This window comes from Pelodiscus sinensis, chromosome 10, assembly GCF_049634645.1.
Source record: "Pelodiscus sinensis isolate JC-2024 chromosome 10, ASM4963464v1, whole genome shotgun sequence".
In the NCBI taxonomy this organism is placed as follows: domain Eukaryota; kingdom Metazoa; phylum Chordata; order Testudines; family Trionychidae; genus Pelodiscus; species Pelodiscus sinensis.
The window spans coordinates 35,622,724-35,644,411 of record NC_134720.1 but is presented as its reverse complement, the minus strand read 5'-3'; the positions used below and the strand labels follow the sequence as shown (position 1 = coordinate 35,644,411).

Below are 21,688 nucleotides of genomic sequence, written 5' to 3'. Positions count from 1 at the left end.
TTACATGAGGTAGTACGCTCAGAGCTAATACCTAGCCACTTGCTGCTCCTTTGTAGAGCTGCACCAAAGTGCGTTCCACAACACATTCCCTGTTATTGCACAGAGCTGTCTTTCCCTGCAGTGTCAGGCGCACAGCCTTTACAGTGGCCTGTTTTGTAAAGGGAGAGATCTTAAAAGGCAGAGATGGCAGCTGGGCACCTAAATCGATGGCAGCTGGGCACCTAAATCGCATTGAATTTATATGGTAGTTCAGTACAAAACTTATTGTCTCTCTGTAATAAAATAACAAACATTAAGCTTGTTTCAGAGTAAACAGAATATAATAATATCAAATACTCAGTTCCCAGGCTATTGTTTCTAATGTACAAAATGAACTACATTATCTTTCAGGAAATTCAGTACACTGATATTGACTATATGGAGGAGAAGAAAGACTTTACTTATGACCAAGTGAAGTTTAAGGACCTTCCTAACTTTGCTGTGGACCTACATAACCATGGACAAAAATACATTATTATACTGGTAACAAACTATTTTAACTATTTCATTTTATTGCTGAAAAAAGGTTATTGCAATAATTACTTGTGTACAATAATGGTTTATTATGTTTTGTGTAGATTGTATGTACTGTATATATCTATTGCCTAATTCTGCCATGCTTTTCAAAAGTGGAAGAGCTTACTATCTTTCCCTTGTGTTTATTTTTCTTAGGACCCTGCCATTGCCATCACTCCCCTGCTTAATAATACTCCATATCTTTCCTATGACAGAGGAGAGAGCAAGAAAGTGTGGATAAATGAACCAGATGGAAAAACACAGCTCATTGGAGAGGTAACTAGCTATTGATGCAAATTACAACCCCTTATATCAGTAATATATGTTGTCACAAAAGGTAAGATTGGGTCACTGCCAATATTCCCTCTTAATTTTTTCTATTCAGGTGCAGAATAAACTTTATTATGTCCCCCAAAGCACATGTGGATGTGCACCACAAGTAGAAACACATGCTAGCTGCTGCTAGCTGTGGTGCTCTGTATATCAGCTGGATGGCATTTGAGTCTTTCCTAAGTGGCTGCCCAAGCACATAGCTTACAGGGAACACTGCCTTCGTTACAAACTCCATTTTAAAAATTTTCAGTAAAATTAGCAGTTGATGGAAAAAAGTTTTATAAAAGTGTATCTAAGAATGTAAGATATATTATTTTTTAACCCTTTTATTTATGCTGTTATATGTTTAAAGGAGGGAAATGGGGCGATTTTTCTGAGCCACAAAGTACAGATTGGCAATCAGCTCCTATTGATTTTCAATGGTATTCTGACAACTATCATGTTGGAAATAGAGACCATAATGTAACCAAAATTGACCAAAATTTAACATCCCAATGGTGGGAAAAACACCTCAGCAGCCCATCGCTGCATGGAAACTTTTCAAAGACATCATAATAAAGGCCCAACTTAAATGTATACCCCAAATTAAAAAACACAGTAAGAGAACTGAAAAAGTGCTGTATGTCTTACGCCGGATACCCCGGTGCCCCGCAAATGGGACATCATGGGCCAGATACAGCAGCTTGTGGCGATACTTTTGGGGAACTACCAGCTGCCACTGGAGCTCCCATACCCCCCTTTCTGGCAGGAAGCCATTCACGGTACAGGAATCCCTTCTCCCACGGGAATCTCTCCTGGCTGCCTCTCCCGAGGTGCTGAGCTGCGCCGCGCCAAGGCAAGTCTGGTCCGTCAGCTGCTCAGCATCTGTAAGGAAGGATCCGACTGCACCTCAGCCTGGAATTCTGCAGCTGGGGCAGGGATCGAAACCTGTTCCCCCCCTTGCCTGGGTCCGGGGCTCTAGGTCTGCTGGGCCCCATTTCTGCTGGGATGGGGCCCTGCATTAACAAACAATTAAAAGAAGCATTGAGAGATAAAAAGATATCTTTTAAAAAGTGGAAGTCAATCCTGGTGAGCAAATTAGAATGGAGCATAAACTTTGCCAAAATAACAATATAATAAGAAAACCCAAAAAAGAGTTTGAAGAACAGCTAGCCAAAACATCAAGGCTACGTCTACACTAGCATGATTTTCCAGAAATGCTTTTAATGGAAAAGTTTTCCGTTAAAAGCATTTTCGGAAAAGCGCGTCTAGATTGGCAGGATGCTTTTCCGCAAAAGCACTTTTTGAGGAAAAGCGTCCGTGGCCAATCTAGACGCGCTTTTCTGCAAAAAAAGCCCCGATCGCCATTTTCGCGATCGGGGCTTTCTTGCGGAAAACTGTACTGTGCTGTTTACACTGGCCCTCTTGCGCAAATGATTTGCGCAAGAGGGCTTTTGCCCGAACGGGAGCAGCACAGTATTTCCGCAAGAACACTGACGATCTTACATGAGATCGTCAGTGTTCTTGCAGAAATTCAAGTGCCAGTGTAGACAGCTGGCAAGTTTTCCCGCAAAAGCAGATGATTTTGCGGAAAAACTTGCCAGTCTAGACACAGCCCAAAAGTAAAGTTGTCATGGAATAAGAGGGAAGGTCCTTTCATGGATTGATAACTGTTTAAAAGACAGGAAACAAAGGATTGGAATAAGTGGCAAGTTTCTGAGTGGAGAGAGTGGGGTCCCCGAAGGGTCTGTCCTGGGACCAATCCTATTCAACTTAATTAAAAATGATCTAGAAAAAGGGGTAAAAGGTGAAGTGGCAAAATTTGCAGATGATACCATTTGCTCAGGGTAGTTAAAACCATAGCCAACTGCGAAGAGCTTCAAAAAGATCTCACCAAAGTAAGAGATTGGGCAACAAAATGGCAAATGAAATTTAATATTGATAAATGTAAAGTGATGCGCATTAGAAAAAATAATCCCAACTATATGTACAATACAATGGTGACTACAACTATTCAAGAGAGAGCTCTTGGAGTCATTGTGGATAGTTCTTTGAAAACATCCACTCAATGTGCAGCGACAGTCAAAAAAGCAAACAGAATGATAGGAATCATTAAAAAGGGTAGAGAATAAGAGAGAATATCTTATTGCCTCTATATAAAACCATGGTACACCCACATCTTGAATACTCTGTACAGATGTGGTTTCTTCATCTGAAAAAATATATATTGACATTGGAAAATGTTGAGAAAAAAGCAACAAAAATGATTAGGGGTTTGGAATGGGTCCCATATGAAGAGAGATTAAAAAGACTTGGATTTTTTCATTTTAGGAAAGAGGAGACTAAGGAGGGATATGATAGAGGTTTATAAAATCATGACTAATGTGGAAAAAGTGAATAAGGAAAAGTTATTTACTTATTACCAGAATATAAGAAGTAGGGGGTCACCAAATGCACCAAATGAAATTAATAGGCAGCATATTTAAAACAAACAAAAAGGAAAATTTTCTTCACTCTGGGTATGTCTACACTACATCACTAATTCGAACTAACTGAATTTGAATTAGTTAATTAGAACTAAGCTAATTCGAACTAGTGCATCTAGACCTAAAAACTAGTTCGAATTAGCATTTTGCTAATTCGAACTAGCATGTCTACATTGAGTGGACCCTGAACCGAGGTTAAGGATGGCCGGAAGCAGTGCCGGCAGGGCATCAGGTTAGGACTTAGAGCGTGGAGATGCTGTCTCAGGCTAGCCGAGGGCTGTGCTTAAAGGGACCCGACCTCCACCCCAGACAGACAGTTCTCAGGGGTTCCCCACTTGCAAACCAGTCCTGGCTTGGAGTGCCCTGAGTGTCCACACTCGGCATATCAGAGCACTCGGCCATCAGCCCGGCTGCACTTGCCGCAGGCTGCCATCCGGGTGGGGGGGGAGTCAATCGGGGGGCTGCAGGAGAGCTTCCACCCCGAGGAGCCCGCAGAGCCACTCCAGTCCTCCCCATCGGGGGCTCGTACCCCATTCCTCCCTCAACTCCTTCCACTTACCCCTCCCTAGCCCCCCTTCCTGATGTACAGAATAAAGGACACGGGTGTTCAAAAATAGAAACTCTCTTTATTGAACAAAACTCAGGGAGACTGGGAAAAGGAGGTGGGAGAGGGGAAGAGAGAGGATGGGAGAGGGGAGGGCAACTAAAATGATCAGGGGTTTGGAACAGGTCCCATATGAAGAGAGGCTAAAGAGACTGGGACTTTTCAGCTTAGAAAAGAGGAGACCGATGGGGGATATGATAGATGTCTATAAAAGCACTAGTGGTGTGGAGAGGGTGCATAAAGAAAAGTTCTTCATTAGTTCCCATAATAGAAGGACTAGAGGACACCAAATGAAATGAATGGGTAGCAGGCTTCAAACTAATAACAGAAAGTTCTTCTTCACAAAGCAAATAGTCAACCTGTGGAGCTACTTGCTGCAGGAGGCTGTGAAGGCTAGGACTATAACAGAGTTTAAAGAGAAGTTAGATAAAGTCATGGAGGTTGGGTCTATGGAGTGCTATTAGCCATGGGGTAGAAATGGTGTCCCTGGCCTCTGTTTGTGGAAGGCTAGAGATAGATTGCACGAGACAAATGGCTTGGTCATTGTCTTCGGTCCATCCCCTCCAGGGTACCTAGTGTTGGCCGCTGTTGGCAGACAGGCTACTGGGCTAGATGGACCTTTGGTCTGACCCAGTACAGCCATTCTAAGCTCAGGGCTCAGGGTTGGGGGGTCTCACTGGACCACCCTGATTTTCATGCAAACCTGCTCCTGGGTGGCCAGGCTATCCTAGACGGCCACTTTCCTGTGCCTAGTGCGGAGGTCATGGATGAGGTCCACGATCTCCTCACTAGACCAGGTAGGCGCCCGCCTCTTGCGGCCCCAGGCAGGCTCCCAGGAGCCGCCAGCCTGGTCCCGGGAAGTGGCAGAGGGCTGGGTGGCAGCAGGTGGCTGGTTCGTGCCATGCCAGGTGCAGGGTCTGCTGGCTGGGTGCTGGCAGGCTTGCACCTCGCACGGGCACTGTAGCCAGACCGTGCCCCTTTAAGGGCTCCGGGGCCGGGAGGGGGGCAGACGAGTTTCCCTGGTGGTGCCCAGAGTGGCCACCAGGGAAAGCTGGGGAGGGCTAGCCTCCCACTAGTTCGAATTAAGTGGCTACACAGCCCTTAATTCAAACTACTTAATTCGAACTAGGCGTTAGTCCTCGTAGAATGAGGTTTACCTAGTTCGAATTAAGCACTCCGCTAGTTCGAATTAAGTTCAAACTAGCGGTTTGCCTGTGTAGTGCCTATCAAAGTTAATTTGAACTAATGTCTGTTAGTTCGAATTAACTTTGTTTTGTAGACATACCCTCAGAGCATAGTCAATCTGTGGAACTCCATGCCAGAAGATGTTGTGAAGACTAGGACTTTTAACAGGGTTCCAAAAAAGAGCTAGATAGAATCACGGAGGTTAGGTCCATCAATGGCTATTAGCCAGGGTGAGTAGGAATGGCGTCCGTAGCCTCTGTCTGGAAATGGATGACAGGAGAGGGCTCACGTGATGATTACCTGTTGTATTCCCTCCCTCTGGGGTATCTGGTATTGGCCACTGTCGGCAGACAGAATACTGGGCTAGATGGACCTTTGGTTTGACCCAGTACGGCTGTTCTTATGTTTCTGCAAAATCACGCCAACAGAACTACACATGAGTAAACTTACATACGTGCGGAATAGGAACAAGAGTTTAAAGCCACACTCAACAAGTGAGTGTAGGATGGGGATTTAATCCATTTGCTTGCTTTTCTTCAGTCATAAGGAAGGATAGATAAGAACTGTCTGGGTGGAAAGGAGCACCCCTGGATGGTGGAATGGTCTCTAGAGAACCATTTCAAGAAACTTGAAGTATAAGAGCCCTGTGGCTGCTTTAATTTGTGCTGAGAAGCAGTGTAGCCAAATATTAGCCCTAGGATCAGGGAAGAGGGAAAAGTTACTTAGAGCTACCTTTGCCTCTTTCTCTAATGTGTCTCAAGCCATGCCGAGTGCAACTGACAGTTGAGCCCATTGTGTGCACAACTTGATGGTTCTAACTCATTAATTTTTTTGCATTATGTTAATGGTAAGAAACTAAATCAACTATATATCAGACACACCTATGTGTTTTAAATAGTCTAAAGAAATAATAACACAATGAACCTTCACCATGGTTAGCCTCTATCAGAAAAAAATATGCATCTTTAAATTGCCTGCATAACTATTTACTTGATAGATGGGCCATTAAACTCTATCAAGTTGACAATCTGGTTTTTAAAAATTCCCTAAATAGGTATTTATACTGCAGACTCTAGTAATTTTGAGAGCTGTTTGAAGCAGTTAGACCAATGAATCACATTTAAAACACCTAACTAAGCATTTGCACGAGCTTATAACAGCTATGACGTGACAACTCTCATCCATTCCTATGAAACGTTTTCATTACTTTGATGAAAAGAGAAATATCGCTGAAAAAAATGTAAGGAAATTAAAACAACTTTTCCCTCCCCTCAGTTATTTAAAATGTAAATAACATTCATGCTGAGATATACGCTAGTGAAAAGTATGATGTGGAATAGAAAACTGAATACCAGATTTTTTTTGTTCTGATTGTATTCCAAATCTTTTCTGATTGTATTCCAAATTTTAAAATTGGAACTGGAACATATTTTAAAAGAAATTCTTAATTCACACAATGAATTAAGAATTTAGCAGCAATGAGCCTGCTAAAAATCTTAAGGGAGAAAAAATGTTTCAAAGTGAGATTTTTCTTGGTTATTTAAAACTAGAAGATTTACCTGGCGTGGCTTGGGTCCTTAACTCAATTAATTTTTGGGTTTTGGAGTATATGTTTCATTTAAACCACTACACTGGGGTGGGGCTGGAGATGAAGGTCTCATTATTCAGGCTTCCCTGGAGAGAAGGGACTACCCCAACCATCTCACCACAGCAGCTTGGATTTGGGTGACAAGCACCTCTCCATGGCTGCTGCAGCTTCTGCTGGCACAGACAGGGGAACATGTATGTCCCCCAGGTGGGGCAGATCCAGGTTCATCTGCCCCTACTGTTCCCCATCCAGAATGAGGAATGCAGCAAACTGTTCACTTTCTCCTCACTCCCCAACTAAGGAGAACAGTCAGCAATGTTCTTGTATGAATTGGGGACCTGGAAAGTGGGAGGCTGGGGGCAGAGGCAGTCCCAGAAGTGCGGAAGGCCCCAGCCAAACCTTTCATAGGTGATTCTGTCTCTTGGTGATTCTGTCTCTTTTCCGTATGGTTTTATGAGAAACAATCCCATTCCAGGCACATCCCATTTTCTTGACACAATCAAGCCCTTACCTTGCTTCCAATTATAAGAGGAACCTTTATACCAAATTTGGTGGACCAACTCTTACCATTTAGGAGAAGTTCTTAAACAAACAGACAGATAAACAACCTCTCTCAGGGTAGGTCTATACTGCAACACTATTTTGAAATAACTTAGTCCATGTCTACACAGCAGGCAGTTATTTTAAAATAGTGTCAAAATACTCTCAAGCTGGAGGACTTCTTACTCTGACTCTTGTAACCCTCATCGTATGAGGAATAAGGGAAGTCAGAGGAAGAGTGCTCTATTTTGAAATAAGAGCTGTGTAGAAGATTTCTATTTCAAAATAAGCTATTTTGAAATACGATACTCAATTGACTTAGCTCAATTTGCATAGCTTATTTCAAGTTAAGCCCTGCAGTGTAGATGGACCCTCAGATACATTGTAGATACAGTGTAAGACCCAATTTTGTTCTTGTGGAACTCTCGCCATTCATTTCAATGGAAGCAAAGAATAAGAGGCAGATTTCTGAATTTTTCCTAACAGTGTAAAATTAATAACCCAGACTGAAGCCTACCACCCATTAAAAGTGATGAAAGTTAAAGGCCTAACTTGCATAAATGCTTTTGAAAATACCCCTGTGTGACGATGTGCACCTTTAAGCAGATACCTTTACAAATCTGGTTCAAAGTGCTTGGAATGTATAATGTCCTTATTCTTTCTTATTCTTTGAGGTCAATGCAGTTCCATCCTCCCCACCCCCCCAAGTAAAATTAGAATGTCTTATTATAGTAAGGAAAAACAATTAGCCCAACTTCTATATCGGAAGTGATGCAAGAAAATGGATGTTCTTAGATGCTAAATTCTCCCTCACCAATTTAATTCTTGATGAGGTATTCTAGGCAGCTGCTCTCAGAAACTGGCACAAAGCTGCTTCAAGTGCTTTTGCACTATTAGAAGTGCACTTCAGTGGAAGTGGACTTCCAAGCAAATGAAGCTGAAAAAAAATGCATGCCCGGAGAGGTTGTTAACTCATGTCTTCAGTGCTGGCATCCCTTGCAGCTTCTTTGAAATACAAAGTGAAAAAGTAATGCAAACTACTAATCATTGAATGTAGAGCTTGAAACATTTTTAAAAGATCATAGGGTAATTTTTCCCTTCTTCATTTAGAGAACAAAATATTCCACTGGTATGAACTAATGGAAATGTTTGCAATAAATCATAAAACTAAATCTTTCTTAATGAAACAACCAGTTTAACCAATTGATCTTTCCTTTTTTATACCATAGGTGTGGCCAGGACTGACTGTGTTCCCTGACTACACCAACCCAGAATGTACCAACTGGTGGGTAGAAGAATGTAAGATCTTTCATGATAAAGTGAAGTATGATGGCATTTGGATAGTAAGTCATTTATACTTCTTTTTTAATAGGATGCTAGTGAGAGTTAGATGAAACATCTTTTCAATCTCATCTCTTTGTATTTCTCAATCTTTTATCTGAAGAATAAAACACAGAGTAATCCTGGCCCCAGAGATGCCATTGACTTTGATGGGGTCAAGAATGCATCGGATGTATTTGGCATAATTTATTCATGGATGTTAAACTTGATTTACCTCATAACTATTTACATGGGAGAGGAAGCTTCAATGTTTGAAAAATAAAGCACTATCCCTCCACAAAAGTATTAAATTAATAAAAGAGGGAGAGAGAATGAGCCTTTTGGCCTTTTAATAACACTTCCAAACTAGTGTTATAAGAATTACAATGCAAACCATTCCTGTTTAATAGTGAACAGTAAGTAGCATTGCATAGAAATATTTTCACCTTGAGTGAAAAATGTGATAGACCAATTAAAAACAACCTTTAATTGAACAAACTTAGTTTTTTATACTTACAGTCTAGGAAAGAGCAACTTTATCCCCAAAATAAACTCTGACTTCATTTGACATTCAGAAATACTTAAAGACTCTTTCTTTGATTATTTCATATTCCTGCATTCTGTTTTCTGAATACGCATGCAAACAGAATTTACTGCTAGTTATATTTCAGCACCCAAGATTCTGCTAAGTTTCTCATTTCATGAATGACCCAATGAAGGAGAAAAAAAAGAAAAGAAAAAGTGGAAGTAAAAGCAGTCAGGCTGACTGTTAATGTGTCTGTAGGTGTGGTAACAGAAAAGCAATGCTAGTCAATTCTATGTTTAAAGAAGAAAATACTTTCAGCTCCAGAGATTACTGGAAATTTGATTCCTATAAAACATTAAACAACAATTGTAATCTTTCTCTTCCTTGCGCTTAACAAGCTACTGTACTTCAGAGAAAAAGAGCCTAAGATGGATTGTAAATATGACCAAAGACCTTAAACTGTTGATTTCAAATTAGAATGGCCAACCAATGTTTTCTAAATCAACAGGTTATCACCTTTAAATTTTCTTGCAAATCATTTTAGCCAAATTTCTACTTGACAAATGGTATAGTTATTCAAACTGGAATAATGTACGTATTTGTGAATATTCACCAAGAGTTAGCACACTGCCAAGTTTATAAACCACCGACAAAGACCAAATCTAGTCTATCTGGATGATTGCCTCTATAACCATTGTGGGCAAATACTAAAAACCTATTTATATCTTGAGTAATTGGACAATATAGATCTGTCCCGCATAAGTACTGTAGGGTTAAAATTCACACCAAATAGATCAGGAAGTTTCAGTTCAGTCCTTCTCCAGTCACTATTTCAAATTAGGAACAGCAAAAGTAGCTGAGAACCCTGATGTTCTCTCTGGAGAGGTTCCTCTGCCACAGAATCCATGTAAACATAGATCCAGTTGTCCTTGGGCAAAATTTTCTGAAGTCAGGTACAGCTGAGCAAGGCATGCTAGATTTGACCCCTTCTCCCAGATTAGTCTACGGTAGATAAATAACTAAGCAAAGCTTTTCAAACCTTAGGCTCCCCTATCCATACGTAGGTTCCTAAACAAAAGTGGCTTAATTTTCAAAAAAGGATTAACACCTAAAGCTTCCAGTTATGTCAGTGAGATTTATGGGATGCTTAGCAGACCTGAAAATTAGCTCCAACTTATAGTTAGGTGTCTAAATATGGATGTTGGAATCTAATCACTTTAGGGTTGAAAACATTGGCCTATAGTATAGGTTCACTTTATTTAAATACGCTAATGTATATGCTCTGTATACCTCCTCCAGTTTTTATTCAGGTCTCATTCAGATAACTACATGGAGTGAGACTAGATTTGGGGCAGGTAAGCTTGCCATGTATGACTTACTCTCTCCTTACATTGTAGCTCAATTCATGTTAAGTTCTAAGTCTTAGGAATTCACAGTCTAAAATGCATTTAATAGGAAATAGAGATTGAAGATCGTCATATTTCTACCATATAGCATAATAGTCTCTGGTTTTCTAAGATGACTAGGTAAACTACTTACTTTCATGACTGGAATCAAATTTGCTGGAGATCAGGCTTTGATGAGTCCCATCAGGAGTGGAAAAGAATTAGTAGAAAGTTGAAAAGGAAGGGATTGAAGTATATTTCAGTGCGGGAAGTCAAATCCCATTTGTTTTGGGGCTAGTAATATTTCAGATTCAGGAGCCATTGTGGAGAATGAAACAAAATCATGCCTGACAGGCTATCTTCTGAGGGACAGAAAAGGGTCTTTCTCCTGAGCATGACAAACCCAAACTGAAACACTTGGCAGTGGCAGCATCAAAAACTAATTACCAACTAAATTTCATGTGTGTGAATGTACACACGTGGGTTTCTTGTGTCTTTGAAACTTTAATCTGTTGGCTTTTATTCTGTAAATTATTTTTCTCCCTTTGGCACTCTACTGTCTTGCTACTTTGCATCTGATGAAGGAATTGTAATGTGGAGCTGTTGGCAGCCTTTTGGTAGTTCGTGGAAAGTACTTGCAGTGCTTTGGATAATCCACTACTATGCTGGTGTAAGAATAGGTGTTTTTATCTGAATGTTTCTATTCCACAAACAGCTACATTGTGATTCCTGTTCTATGTAGTAGCACAAAATCACCCTAGCAACTTCTTTAGAAATAAAATGCATCGTGAGACTTTCTTTCTTTCTTTCTTTCTTTCTTTCTTTCTTTCTTTCTTTCTTTCTTTCTTTCTTTCTTTCTTTCTTTCTTTCTTTCTTTCTTTCTTTCTTTCTTTCTTTCTTTCTTTCTTTCTTTCTTTCTTTCTTTCTTTCTTTCTTTCTTTCTTTCTTTCTTTCTTTCTTTCCAAAATTAAGATCTAAACAAAAACAGTCCCCCTAGCTATTATAATTTTAAATTATTCACTATTAACCACTGCAGAAACAACCCCATTCTACTTCAAGGTTATAATATATTTTCCTTATTTATTTATACTGACTCTGCAATTCTGTTGCTAACTTGACCCAAGTGAGCAAATATAAATTGACTCTCCTGTCCCCCTTCTCCCTCTGAACCTGCTCTTGCTTCCCCTGTGTTTCCCCTCCCCACTGCCTCTGATTTAGAGGCAGCAAGTGGGAATGCAAGTAGTAGAGTAGTTGACTATTTAACTACTCTTTTACATTCCTATTTAAGAGGGCAAACATTTTATGGGGGCGAATGAGGGGACTGTAGACAATCAGATTCCCATTATCTAGCATTACAATTATAGTCTCTCTGCTAAGTGGTAGCAGTTGTTGGAACCTTGAAGATCAGTCCTTTGATGGAGCACAAATCTTTGAGCTAGGTGTTTTCCTATAGTAAGTGTTTTATTTAACACCGTATGCCCACGTGTCGTTGAACAAAAGTGGTCAGAAAGGGCACACAAGCTACTTTTTGTATCCCAAACTTCAGTTCCTGGTTCTGAGGAAGCAACTTTGCCCCAAGAATTGACTCTCTAGAATTTAAGTCAGAGACCACACTGGCTTGTGAATATGGCTGCCTCCCCTCCCTTATAAACGACATCACAAAAACTCACATTGCAGCATTTCTTCAAAAGCTGCATACTAGGTTCTGTGCACACAAGGTCAAAACAAAACAACCAACCCCATTTTGCACAAACAAAAAAACAAACCTTCCCCTAAACAAAACCAAAATCCTTGTTAGACTATCTGTCACAACATCATATTTTGGTGACTACCACCATCATTCATTTTTAGTAAGCAAAAGGTTAACATGATGGCAAATTGTTCCCAAACTAAAATGGTCTGCAATGCTTTATGCTCCTTTAGTGTTGTGTAACAGTTACTAATGGTTCAGTGTCTATAACATTTGTATTCTTCAATCCTTTGAAACAAAGAGATGGTTTTTTTGAGAAATTTATGAAAAACAGACACTTTTTGATAATAAACATTTAAGTGTATGTGTGAAGGTATGTAAAGTCTTCTTAAGGTTCCTTTACGTTGCTAGAGATTGGTGATGCGAATCAGACCTTATATGTTTGCAAAACTCAGCCCTTTTCTTTGCATACACCTAAGAAGTGAAAAAAGAAATGGAAGAAGGGCAGGCTCAATTGATAAAGCCTCACAAAATTGACCTGTTTATTTAAAAGAGATAGTACAAATGTAAAGGCAATTAACCTGCACATGTTGCTATTTAATGATTCACAGAAACCTCTCCTTAATATACAGAAGCATGTTAGTGTTTGATCTGGCTACAGTGTGTGAAACTCCAATTAATATCTACAATAAAGATAAGATTATACATGGCCTGATGCTGACATCACAGGCACACATTTTACATTAGGGTTATTTATTGACTTTGTATATACATGATATCAGAGTCAGGCCCACTATATTTTGTATGCTGCATAATAGAGGGGTTTATAAAAAAGATTGATGTGCTTTGATTTGGAATACTATTACTCAAATAAAAACCATCTTTCTGAATGCATTTAGTTCACACCGCTTAGGTAAGTTTGTGCCTAATTCTGTCAAGTAACCCATGAGAGGCAGTACACCATGAAGTGTCATTCTGGGACTCAATGTATCACAGCTGGAAATGAAATAAAATATATACTTGCCATTTATACCAGTGGTTTTCAGGCTTAGTCTTCAGGCTAACATTTCCAATGTGTCCACAAATGAAAAAAGGTTGAAGACCACTAGTTTAGACAAGTTATAGGTGTAGTCCTGCACAAACACAGAGGAGCAAATGTTCACAAGGTATGTCTCTGCTACATTATCATGTGGACAAATTGGTATAATATTCTACCTATATTAGCTATACTTTAAGTGATGAATTTTGAGTTAAACTTTTCTTTCCTAAATAACCCAATAAATAAATATAAAGATTTCCTTAGAGAAACATTTAAAGCACATCCTGTAATAGTCTATGTCTTTTTCCCCTTTCTCAGGACATGAATGAAATATCCAGCTTTATAAAAGGTTCAACACGCGGCTGTCAGCAAAACAACTGGAACTATCCTCCATTCACTCCGAGTAAGTCTGTCTTAATTTATGTGGCAAAAATCCAAATGTGTGTGAGGTAGAAGAAATCAATTATAATGGGGTAAGGGAAATTGTTAGCATTTTTTGTTTTATGTCCTAAATATTCTTAATAACAGAAAAGATGAGTATATAGTATGTTTTCCTCTGTGGCTTAGGCACTGTTTCCAGAACTCCTAAAGATGAATGTCTTTTTCCAGTAAAATGTTTCATCATTCTTCAAATTATTAGCCGCATTTGCTAAACTAAATGTTTCTATTGCCTTAATTAAGTCTAGCAATAGTATTGATTTTCCTTTATCATTAATGGCTTTAGGCATGTAAGCATAACTAAACTGGAATTCTAATGCTTTATCAAGCAATAACTTATGTAATCCTGTCTCAGTAGCTTGCCAGATCCAATAGTTCAGTAATTTAGGGTGAAATTGTACAATCTTCCATATGTTCATGTGCAGTTGCTCACAGGAGTAATACAGTTGCCATCAGTACATCTTAGTGCAGCATTTTAGACTGTTGAAAGTAAAAATGTCCCTTCCCTCCCTCCCTCCCCCCCCCCCCCCCCATCCTACATAGATTCCAGGCTGTAATGAAAAGAGTGGAAATATTTCACTCTGTAACAGATACAGTTTTAACTCCTGTGGGCATTTTTCCAAGGTGGTATTTAAGAGATGGGAAATGGGAAAGAAACAAGGAACAGAGAATGTTCATATAGAACTTACTGACACTTTACACTCTATCTGAAGCAAGAGGAAGTGTATGGCCGCCTTGGTTTATGAGTAAAGTCCTGCATGGATATAACATTTGTATCTCCAACTGCATCTATATCTGCAAAAATCAGCTGATTGTGGATACCTGTGGGTATAAAGTGGATAGCTGCAAATTTGCAGGGATCTAGATACAAAATCTGTATCTGCATCCACATCCACAAAAATGAGCTGTGCACATCCACATGCATATCTACAGATGCAGATACCTGTGGATCTAAAGCAGATATCCATGGATTTGAAGGGCTCTATCAGCAAGGCAGTACCTGAACTGCATCTCTGAGAAATTACTTCTCCCTCCCTACTGAGGGATCCCCACTTCTGTGCTGGAGAAACCGTGGCAGTATAATAGTGGAGCTTTCTCTCTTACCAGGATTTAGAAAAGCAAGTAACTCATACAAGGAAATAAGGAAGCTCCTTATGCCTTCATACTCCCCTACACAGGCATGTAATCAAAGTGACAGTTAGGCCGATACTGAGCTACAGTTCTGGAAAATAAACAAAGATTTAGTAAGAGAAGAGCTGGAAAGTAATCACACTGAAGAGAGCTGGTGATCACTATTCAACATCACCTATAGAAATATAAGATTTAGTAAGTTTATGCACTGAACAAACTGAATCTGAGTATATGTCAATGCACCTAACTCAACTCTGATATAAAAGCTGCATTTATGGAATCATTAGTTGCAATGGAGTTGAGTTGTTCTGGATTCATATACTGATTGCCATGAGGTATAATGAGCTCCAAAAGTGTTACAGTTTAAACACAGATGAATAAAGCCAGCATACTTCAGTCTATCTTAGCCTACTGTCGTATGATATGGTATTGTTTTATTCTTCATGAACTGGGGTGAATGTAAATACTAAATAAAAAGGGCTCCTACATTTGTTGTGTAGTAAGATAAAATATTGGAAATATTCACAATAAAGGCTTATTCCAGTGTTGCGATGTTATTTTCAGAAGGTATTCTCGATGGAGTCATGTATTCAAAGACACTTTGCATGGATGCAGTGCAATTCTGGGGAAAGCACTATGATGTTCACAATCTATATGGATATTCCATGACCCTATCAACTGAGAAGTAAGAACTGCTTTCTAATAATTGTTACACAAAAGCTGTGTAGGGCCATGGTGCTATAGCAAAGAAGCCACACTCAACCTGCTAAATAGTCATATTGTTCAAGCCAAATAGGCACACTCAACCAGCCAAATAGCCACATGTGGCTAGACTGTTGGACACCACAGCTCTAGAACACGTGGCCTAAATTTGCACAAGTGATTTTTAGGTACCCACTTAGAAACTCTTTAAAGAAACCTGATTTTCAGAGATTGTTGAGCACTTGTCCTTTGAAAATCAGATCCTTCTATGGTTTCTGAAGCTGAATACCTAACAAAGAAGTACCAAAAGCTTGTTATGAAATTTAGGACTACGTAGCTAGTTTTCTTGTTGAACCTGTCAGTGGAAGGAAGATCCTGCATCACTATTTAAAGTTCCACCTAAAAATGTCTTCAAATTTGTTTTTTTGGTTATAAAATTAACACAGAACAAAGCACTGAGCTTTTAAAAGTGTTAGTGAAGTGCCAGCTGTGTTTGAATAATTTTTAAAGTGAGTATAATTTAAAGACCATTTCAGTCAAGTTATTTCGGTTTGAAGAACAAATTAAGCCATGATTCTGGTTCTGGCTAAGCTCAAGGGGTCATTATCCTGGTAGATAAGTGCCTTCACATCATCCCATTTTGCATCTGACATTTCCAATGAGTCACATATGTCCTCCATGAAACACAGGTTCTGAATTGTGGCGTGTTAGACTAGAGGAGCTCTCTATGCTTTGTACTCTGCTTCCCTATGCAGAGTATGATTTAAAAAAAATCATGGTTTTCAACATAGCCTTTCCCCCTTGGAATGCCTATACTTAAATTGAGAACTGTTTGGTATGTTGGATCCTCGGGGGATCTGGAATGATGTAACTCTACTGAGGTCAAGCCAGTATATTCTGATTGAGTATTTGGACCAAAGGTTAGTGGGCTAAAAAGTTTCAGAAAGAGATCTGATTTAGAGTTAATATCAGCAGCTCAGCTAAAATACATCTGACTACCTGAAAGTCAGATAATACCCTTGGGTCAGTGGGCCTTGGTATTTTTATAAATGAATGACTGTGGATTAGCAATGTGGGAAGAAAAAGACAATCTATCAGAGCTGAAGTACTCTTGCCATGTGGCAGTAATTAACAGTCTCATTTCATTTTCAGAGCTATACAGACCGTTTTCCCTGGAAAGAGAAGCTTCACTATTTCTAGGTCTACTTTTGCTGGATCAGGAAAATACACAGGACATTGGCTAGGAGACAATGCTGCTACATGGAATGATCTGAGATGGGCGATACCAGGAATGCTGGAATTTAACCTCTTCGGGATACCTTATGTAGGACATAGTTATTTGTGATAACCGTTCATAGCAACAGATTAAGAACTAATCATGAAACCTTTTCATATAGCTGCTCATTATCTAATCAAAACTGTTATAAATAGTGACCTTGCTCTTTAAAACATAAATAATCATGTGCAGGAATTCAGAAGTGAAAACAAGTCTCATTCCCCATGTACAGCTTTACACAATTGTCTGGATTAATTATGGAGCTGTTGTTGCTGATTTCTTGCTTTCCTATGAAGTATCAAGTATAGGACACTCCCATAGCAGGGTTTCTGACTAGATGGCCTTGTGATCTAGTGCAACCTTTTTTCTTTTTGAGCCCCTATCCCCCTCAGCATGGTATTAAAACTGCATGGCCCAGCTGTGCCACAACAATTGTTTTTGCACTAGGGGATAGTAAGGAACACAATTGCTTGGGATTCCAGAAAACTAAATTGTTCAGTCTTCTGCTTTAGCCCTAAGCTTTCTGCCTTGGCCTTAGTGACTCTAATGTCAGCTGTGTTGGCAGACCCCCCCAAGAAACATGCACATAGCCACCCAAGGGTCCCCAGGCACCTGGTTGAGAACCATTGATCTAGTGTACTCTATGTTTCAAGCCATCTGTCACCCTTTATTACTGTATTATCTTCAGTCATTAGCTCTGTGAGCTGATGCAGTGTTTTGCAACCACATTGACAGTGGGATAGAATTGCTCATTTATAAATGATTGAAGTGGCCAAATTCCATCTTCAAGATTTCTGTGCTGCCAACTTGTAAACTGCTTACTGTTATTTATTTATTAATTTCATAATCATTTATTTATGGCACCACCTGCTGTGTGTTACCCATTTTCCAAATATTGAAGAGTGGTGCTCATGAGCTAAAGACAACAAGATGGAGCATAGGGAGAAAAGGGAACCATAGTAGCCAATTTAGATACAAGTGGGTTTCATTCACTATAGTTGACCAATGCAACTACAATAAAACCCTGTGGCTGCATCTAGACTGGCAAGTTTTTCCGCCAAAGCAGCTGCTTTTGTGGAAAAACTTGCCAGCTGTCTACACTGGACGCTTGAATTTCCACAAGAACACTGACTTCCTACTGTCTGAAATCAGCGCTTCTTGCGGAAATACTATGCTGCTCCCATTCGGGCAAAAGTCCCTTTTGTGCAAAGCTTTTGTGCAAAAGGGCTAGTGTAGACAGCTGAGATTTGTTTTGCGCAAAAAAAGCCCCGATCGCGAAAATGGCGATCGGGGCTTTTTTGCGGAAAAGCACATCTAGATTGTCATGGACACTTTTCTGCAAAACGTGTTTTTGCGGAAAAGCGTTCCTGTCAATCTAGACACTCTTTTCTGCAAATGCTTTTAATGGAAAACTTTTCCGTTAAAAGCATTTGCGGAAAATCATGCCAGTCTAGACGTAGCCTGTATGTGTAGGTACAAAGTGCTCAACTTAATTAAACACCTATCTCCTTCTTTCCCCATTATGCTGCTCTCTTCCCTTTTAACTTCCCCTCTGCCCCTAATTCCTTCTGATGCACTTTCGCACTGAAAAAAGGTTTTATTTTTTTTTAAATGGTAGACTAATTTCAGACATGATGTGCAAGGTAGAGAGACCTTTTCACTTAGGAGTCCATCAGAACTTCTTGGAAAAATACTATATTATAGGTTGATATTTTTGCTACCAATGTACAGAGGAATATAAGGGTTCATCTGCATGGCCCTCCAGTGTGAACTTCTGGGGGTGTGAATTTTTTGCTCTAAGTGCCCTATGTAAAGTGCAAAAACTAAAAAGTATCTAGTTTGTGTTAACATTGTCCTGTTTGAAATGGGACTTGGAGTTTCTTCATTACATTCTAACGTTTGAGGTCTAAATTTAAAATCAATGTAAAAAGAAACTTTGAAAATATTACAGCATATTTTTTAAAGGAGGTATGCCTGACACCCCACCTTCAAAAATAATCATTGATAATACTCATTTGACAGCTTTGAGTCTTGGTGAGATCAGATCTAAAAGAAAGGTGTCGGATGGGAATATGCTGAACATGATTTACTATTGTGGCAATTAAGGATATGTTGATTATTCACTGGAAATTATTCCTTTCCCTTTGCACTTCATCTTTGCAAGAGTGGTAGTATTCCAATTAAAAATATGTGTGCAAGCATATGTGTAGAGATGAGGTATGCTGTACTATACATACATAATATAGCTACCATTTTGTCACATACACACTATTTGTATAATTTTTTAGATTGGTGCAGATATTTGTGGTTTTTTTGATAATGTCTCAGAAGAACTTTGCAGACGATGGATGCAAGTTGGAGCATTTTATCCATTTTGCAGAAATCACAATGCTGAAAACTATGCGGTAGGTTACAAATACTTTTACAAAATTCATTAAAGATATTAGTAAGTTACTAATTCCTACCACCGTTGTACCACTGAACTTATAGGGAGAACGCCAATATTCTTTATCTTCACTAGCACAATGTAACTGGAACAAATCCACTATGATGTAATTGTTTCCATTGTTCTTAGTTAATATTTATGCAGTCATTACTCCTATGGAAACAATTGCTGTCCCACTACCATAGTGGAGGCACTCTGTGCACTCTGTCTCCTGCATTCTAATTAGGTTTTCTGGTCAAAGTAAGCTATATAGTTCCCTGGAATTGTAATTGGTATTTTACATTTGTAGGCTCTCTTAATGAAATTCTAACTCCAAAAGATTCACCTCCATTGGAAATGTAGGTATTGTGCCAAGTTCCCAACTGGCACTAACAACTATAACCTCATTGAATCCCTGTTCCTGTGAACTCCGAAGGAATTGCAGCTGCTTATAGTGGGGTTGGCCTACATTGTTCTTTAGAATATATTTCCTTATTCATGTTAATAACAATCCAACCTTTGATTTCAGCCTCAGGATCCTGCTGTATTTGGGGCAGATTCTCTTTTGGTGAGATCATCAAGGAACTACTTGACGATTCGATACACTTTACTGCCTTACCTTTATACCCTTTTTTACAATGCTCATGCACAAGGAGGCACAGTAGTGAGACCACTTCTTCATGAGTAAGTTCACTGATCAAAATATGCAGAAACGGTAGTTTTGTTGGGAATTCCATGGGCCAGGGAGCTGCGCGGCCTTCTCCCTCTCCCTTTGCAGTGACTGGGATAGGGAAAGGGATGCAGGATCTGGGTGGGAGGCAGGGCACAGGAGGAGGTGAGGGTGCAGAGTCTGGCCACGAGGGAGGGTCCAGGAACGGACTTCGGGTATAGAGTATCTGGCCAGGGGGAGGGTGCATAATGAAGGGGGGTGCAGGAGCTGGCTTTTGGTAAGGTGTGGGGCCAAGGGCAGGGTGCAAGAGCAGTCTGGTGGTAGGGTATAGTGGCAAGAGGGGAAGGGTTGGCGAGCATAGCAGACAGGGGAGGCTGGCCAGTGTACCAACAGGGGGAGGGCTGACGAGCATACTGGCTGGGGGTGGTGGCGGCGTGTGTAGTGGGGAGGGGGGTTGGTGAGCATCTGCACCATCCCTTGCTCCTGTACCTCCTCCCTGGCCAGACACCCTGTCTACTCCCAACCTGCTCCTGCCCCTTCCCACTGGCCAGACACCCTACTCACAGCCTGCTCCTGCACCGTACCTCCCACCTAGACCTCACTCCTCCTCCATCCCACCTCCCATCTAGGGATGTGAAGGACCAGTTGCTTCCCTACCCCCTTGCTGCCTCTATCAGATAGAGACAGTAAAGGGGGGAGAGAAGAGGGGCATACTTCAAACTGGCAGCACCTCATGGAGCCTGAGGACAGCTGCTCCGTGTGGCGCTGCCGTTTTGAATGCTGCTGCAGGGAGCCTACCTCACAGCATTTCAAAGCAGCAACACAACATTTCAAAACAGCATTTCAAAGCCAGTTGATCCCAGGCTCCAAGCTGCGCTGCCACTTGGAAATGTGCGAGGAGCCCGGGATCAGCTGGGGTCTCCTCAGCTGACTCCGGGCTCCGTGCGGCTCTGCCACTTTGAAATGCCAGGGGAGCCCAGCATCGGGACTCCCCAGCTGACCCCAGGTTTCGGTACTTTCACTTTTGAAGTGTAGCAACAGCTTTAGGGCTGTTGCTACACTTCAAAGGCAGAGAAGCCCTATCAACTAATAGTCAATGCAAACATGCATCAACTATTCAATTAGTCAATTTCCCGATACTTACCATCCTTACTCCAGCCTAGATCTTGTACCCACATCCCTATTCCACTCACTGGCAGCCCTTTCCTGTACACTGAACCGCTAATTTTTGGCCCCATCCGAGAGCCTGGGGGGGGGGGGGGGGCACAAAATACACTGACCCTGGAACCGCAGAAGAGTTAATCTGGCTTGACGTCTTGAACCTCAGTCCTCCCTCCCCCTCCATGGTGCTGGAGCACCAGAGGAATTAAGCGTTTCAGTTGAGGGCCACATCAGTGAGGATAGGTTTCCCCCCGCCCCCCCCCCCTTCTCACTTGTATGGACCCTGACTGATTTTTCTGTGGGTCAGTGGCTCCCAACCCAAAAAAGGTTCCCCACCCCTGCCATAAATAAAGACAATGTTGAAACCTTTTTTGTTGGACATAATATTTTACTTTTTTAAATAATTAAGGCTGGCCAACAAGGCCCCATTTGGGGCCAAGTCCCCATCTGGCTGCAGCGTCCCGGTCCCGGTCCAGGCCCCGATCCTGGACACAGGAAGGGCTAGTGGTGGCTTCCCTCTTGCTGTGGTACAGGTAGGAGGGGAGGCCAGAATCCAGCTGCGGCGGACAGAGCGGGGTTGGCGAATGTAGTGAGCAGGGGGCACAGCCCCCTAGTATTTATACAAATATAGAATACAGAAATGGAGAGCATTCCA

General features: G+C 40.8%; 1 protein-coding gene across 4 annotated transcripts in view; it reads left to right on the top strand.

Annotated features, from left to right (window-relative positions):
- The window catches only part of SI (sucrase-isomaltase), a 172,594-nt gene that overhangs the window by 37,833 nt on the left and 113,073 nt on the right, over positions 1 to 21,688 (top strand). For all 4 annotated transcript variants that reach the window (XM_075937869.1, XM_075937870.1, XM_014573793.3 and 1 more), the window contains 8 exons: positions 391 to 522; positions 712 to 831; positions 8,500 to 8,613; positions 13,549 to 13,633; positions 15,364 to 15,484; positions 16,654 to 16,825; positions 19,066 to 19,182; positions 19,732 to 19,886. In XM_075937869.1, the coding sequence (XP_075793984.1) occupies positions 391 to 522; positions 712 to 831; positions 8,500 to 8,613; positions 13,549 to 13,633; positions 15,364 to 15,484; positions 16,654 to 16,825; positions 19,066 to 19,182; positions 19,732 to 19,886 (1,016 nt within the window). The remainder of the gene's footprint in view (positions 1 to 390; positions 523 to 711; positions 832 to 8,499; positions 8,614 to 13,548; positions 13,634 to 15,363; positions 15,485 to 16,653; positions 16,826 to 19,065; positions 19,183 to 19,731; positions 19,887 to 21,688) is intronic.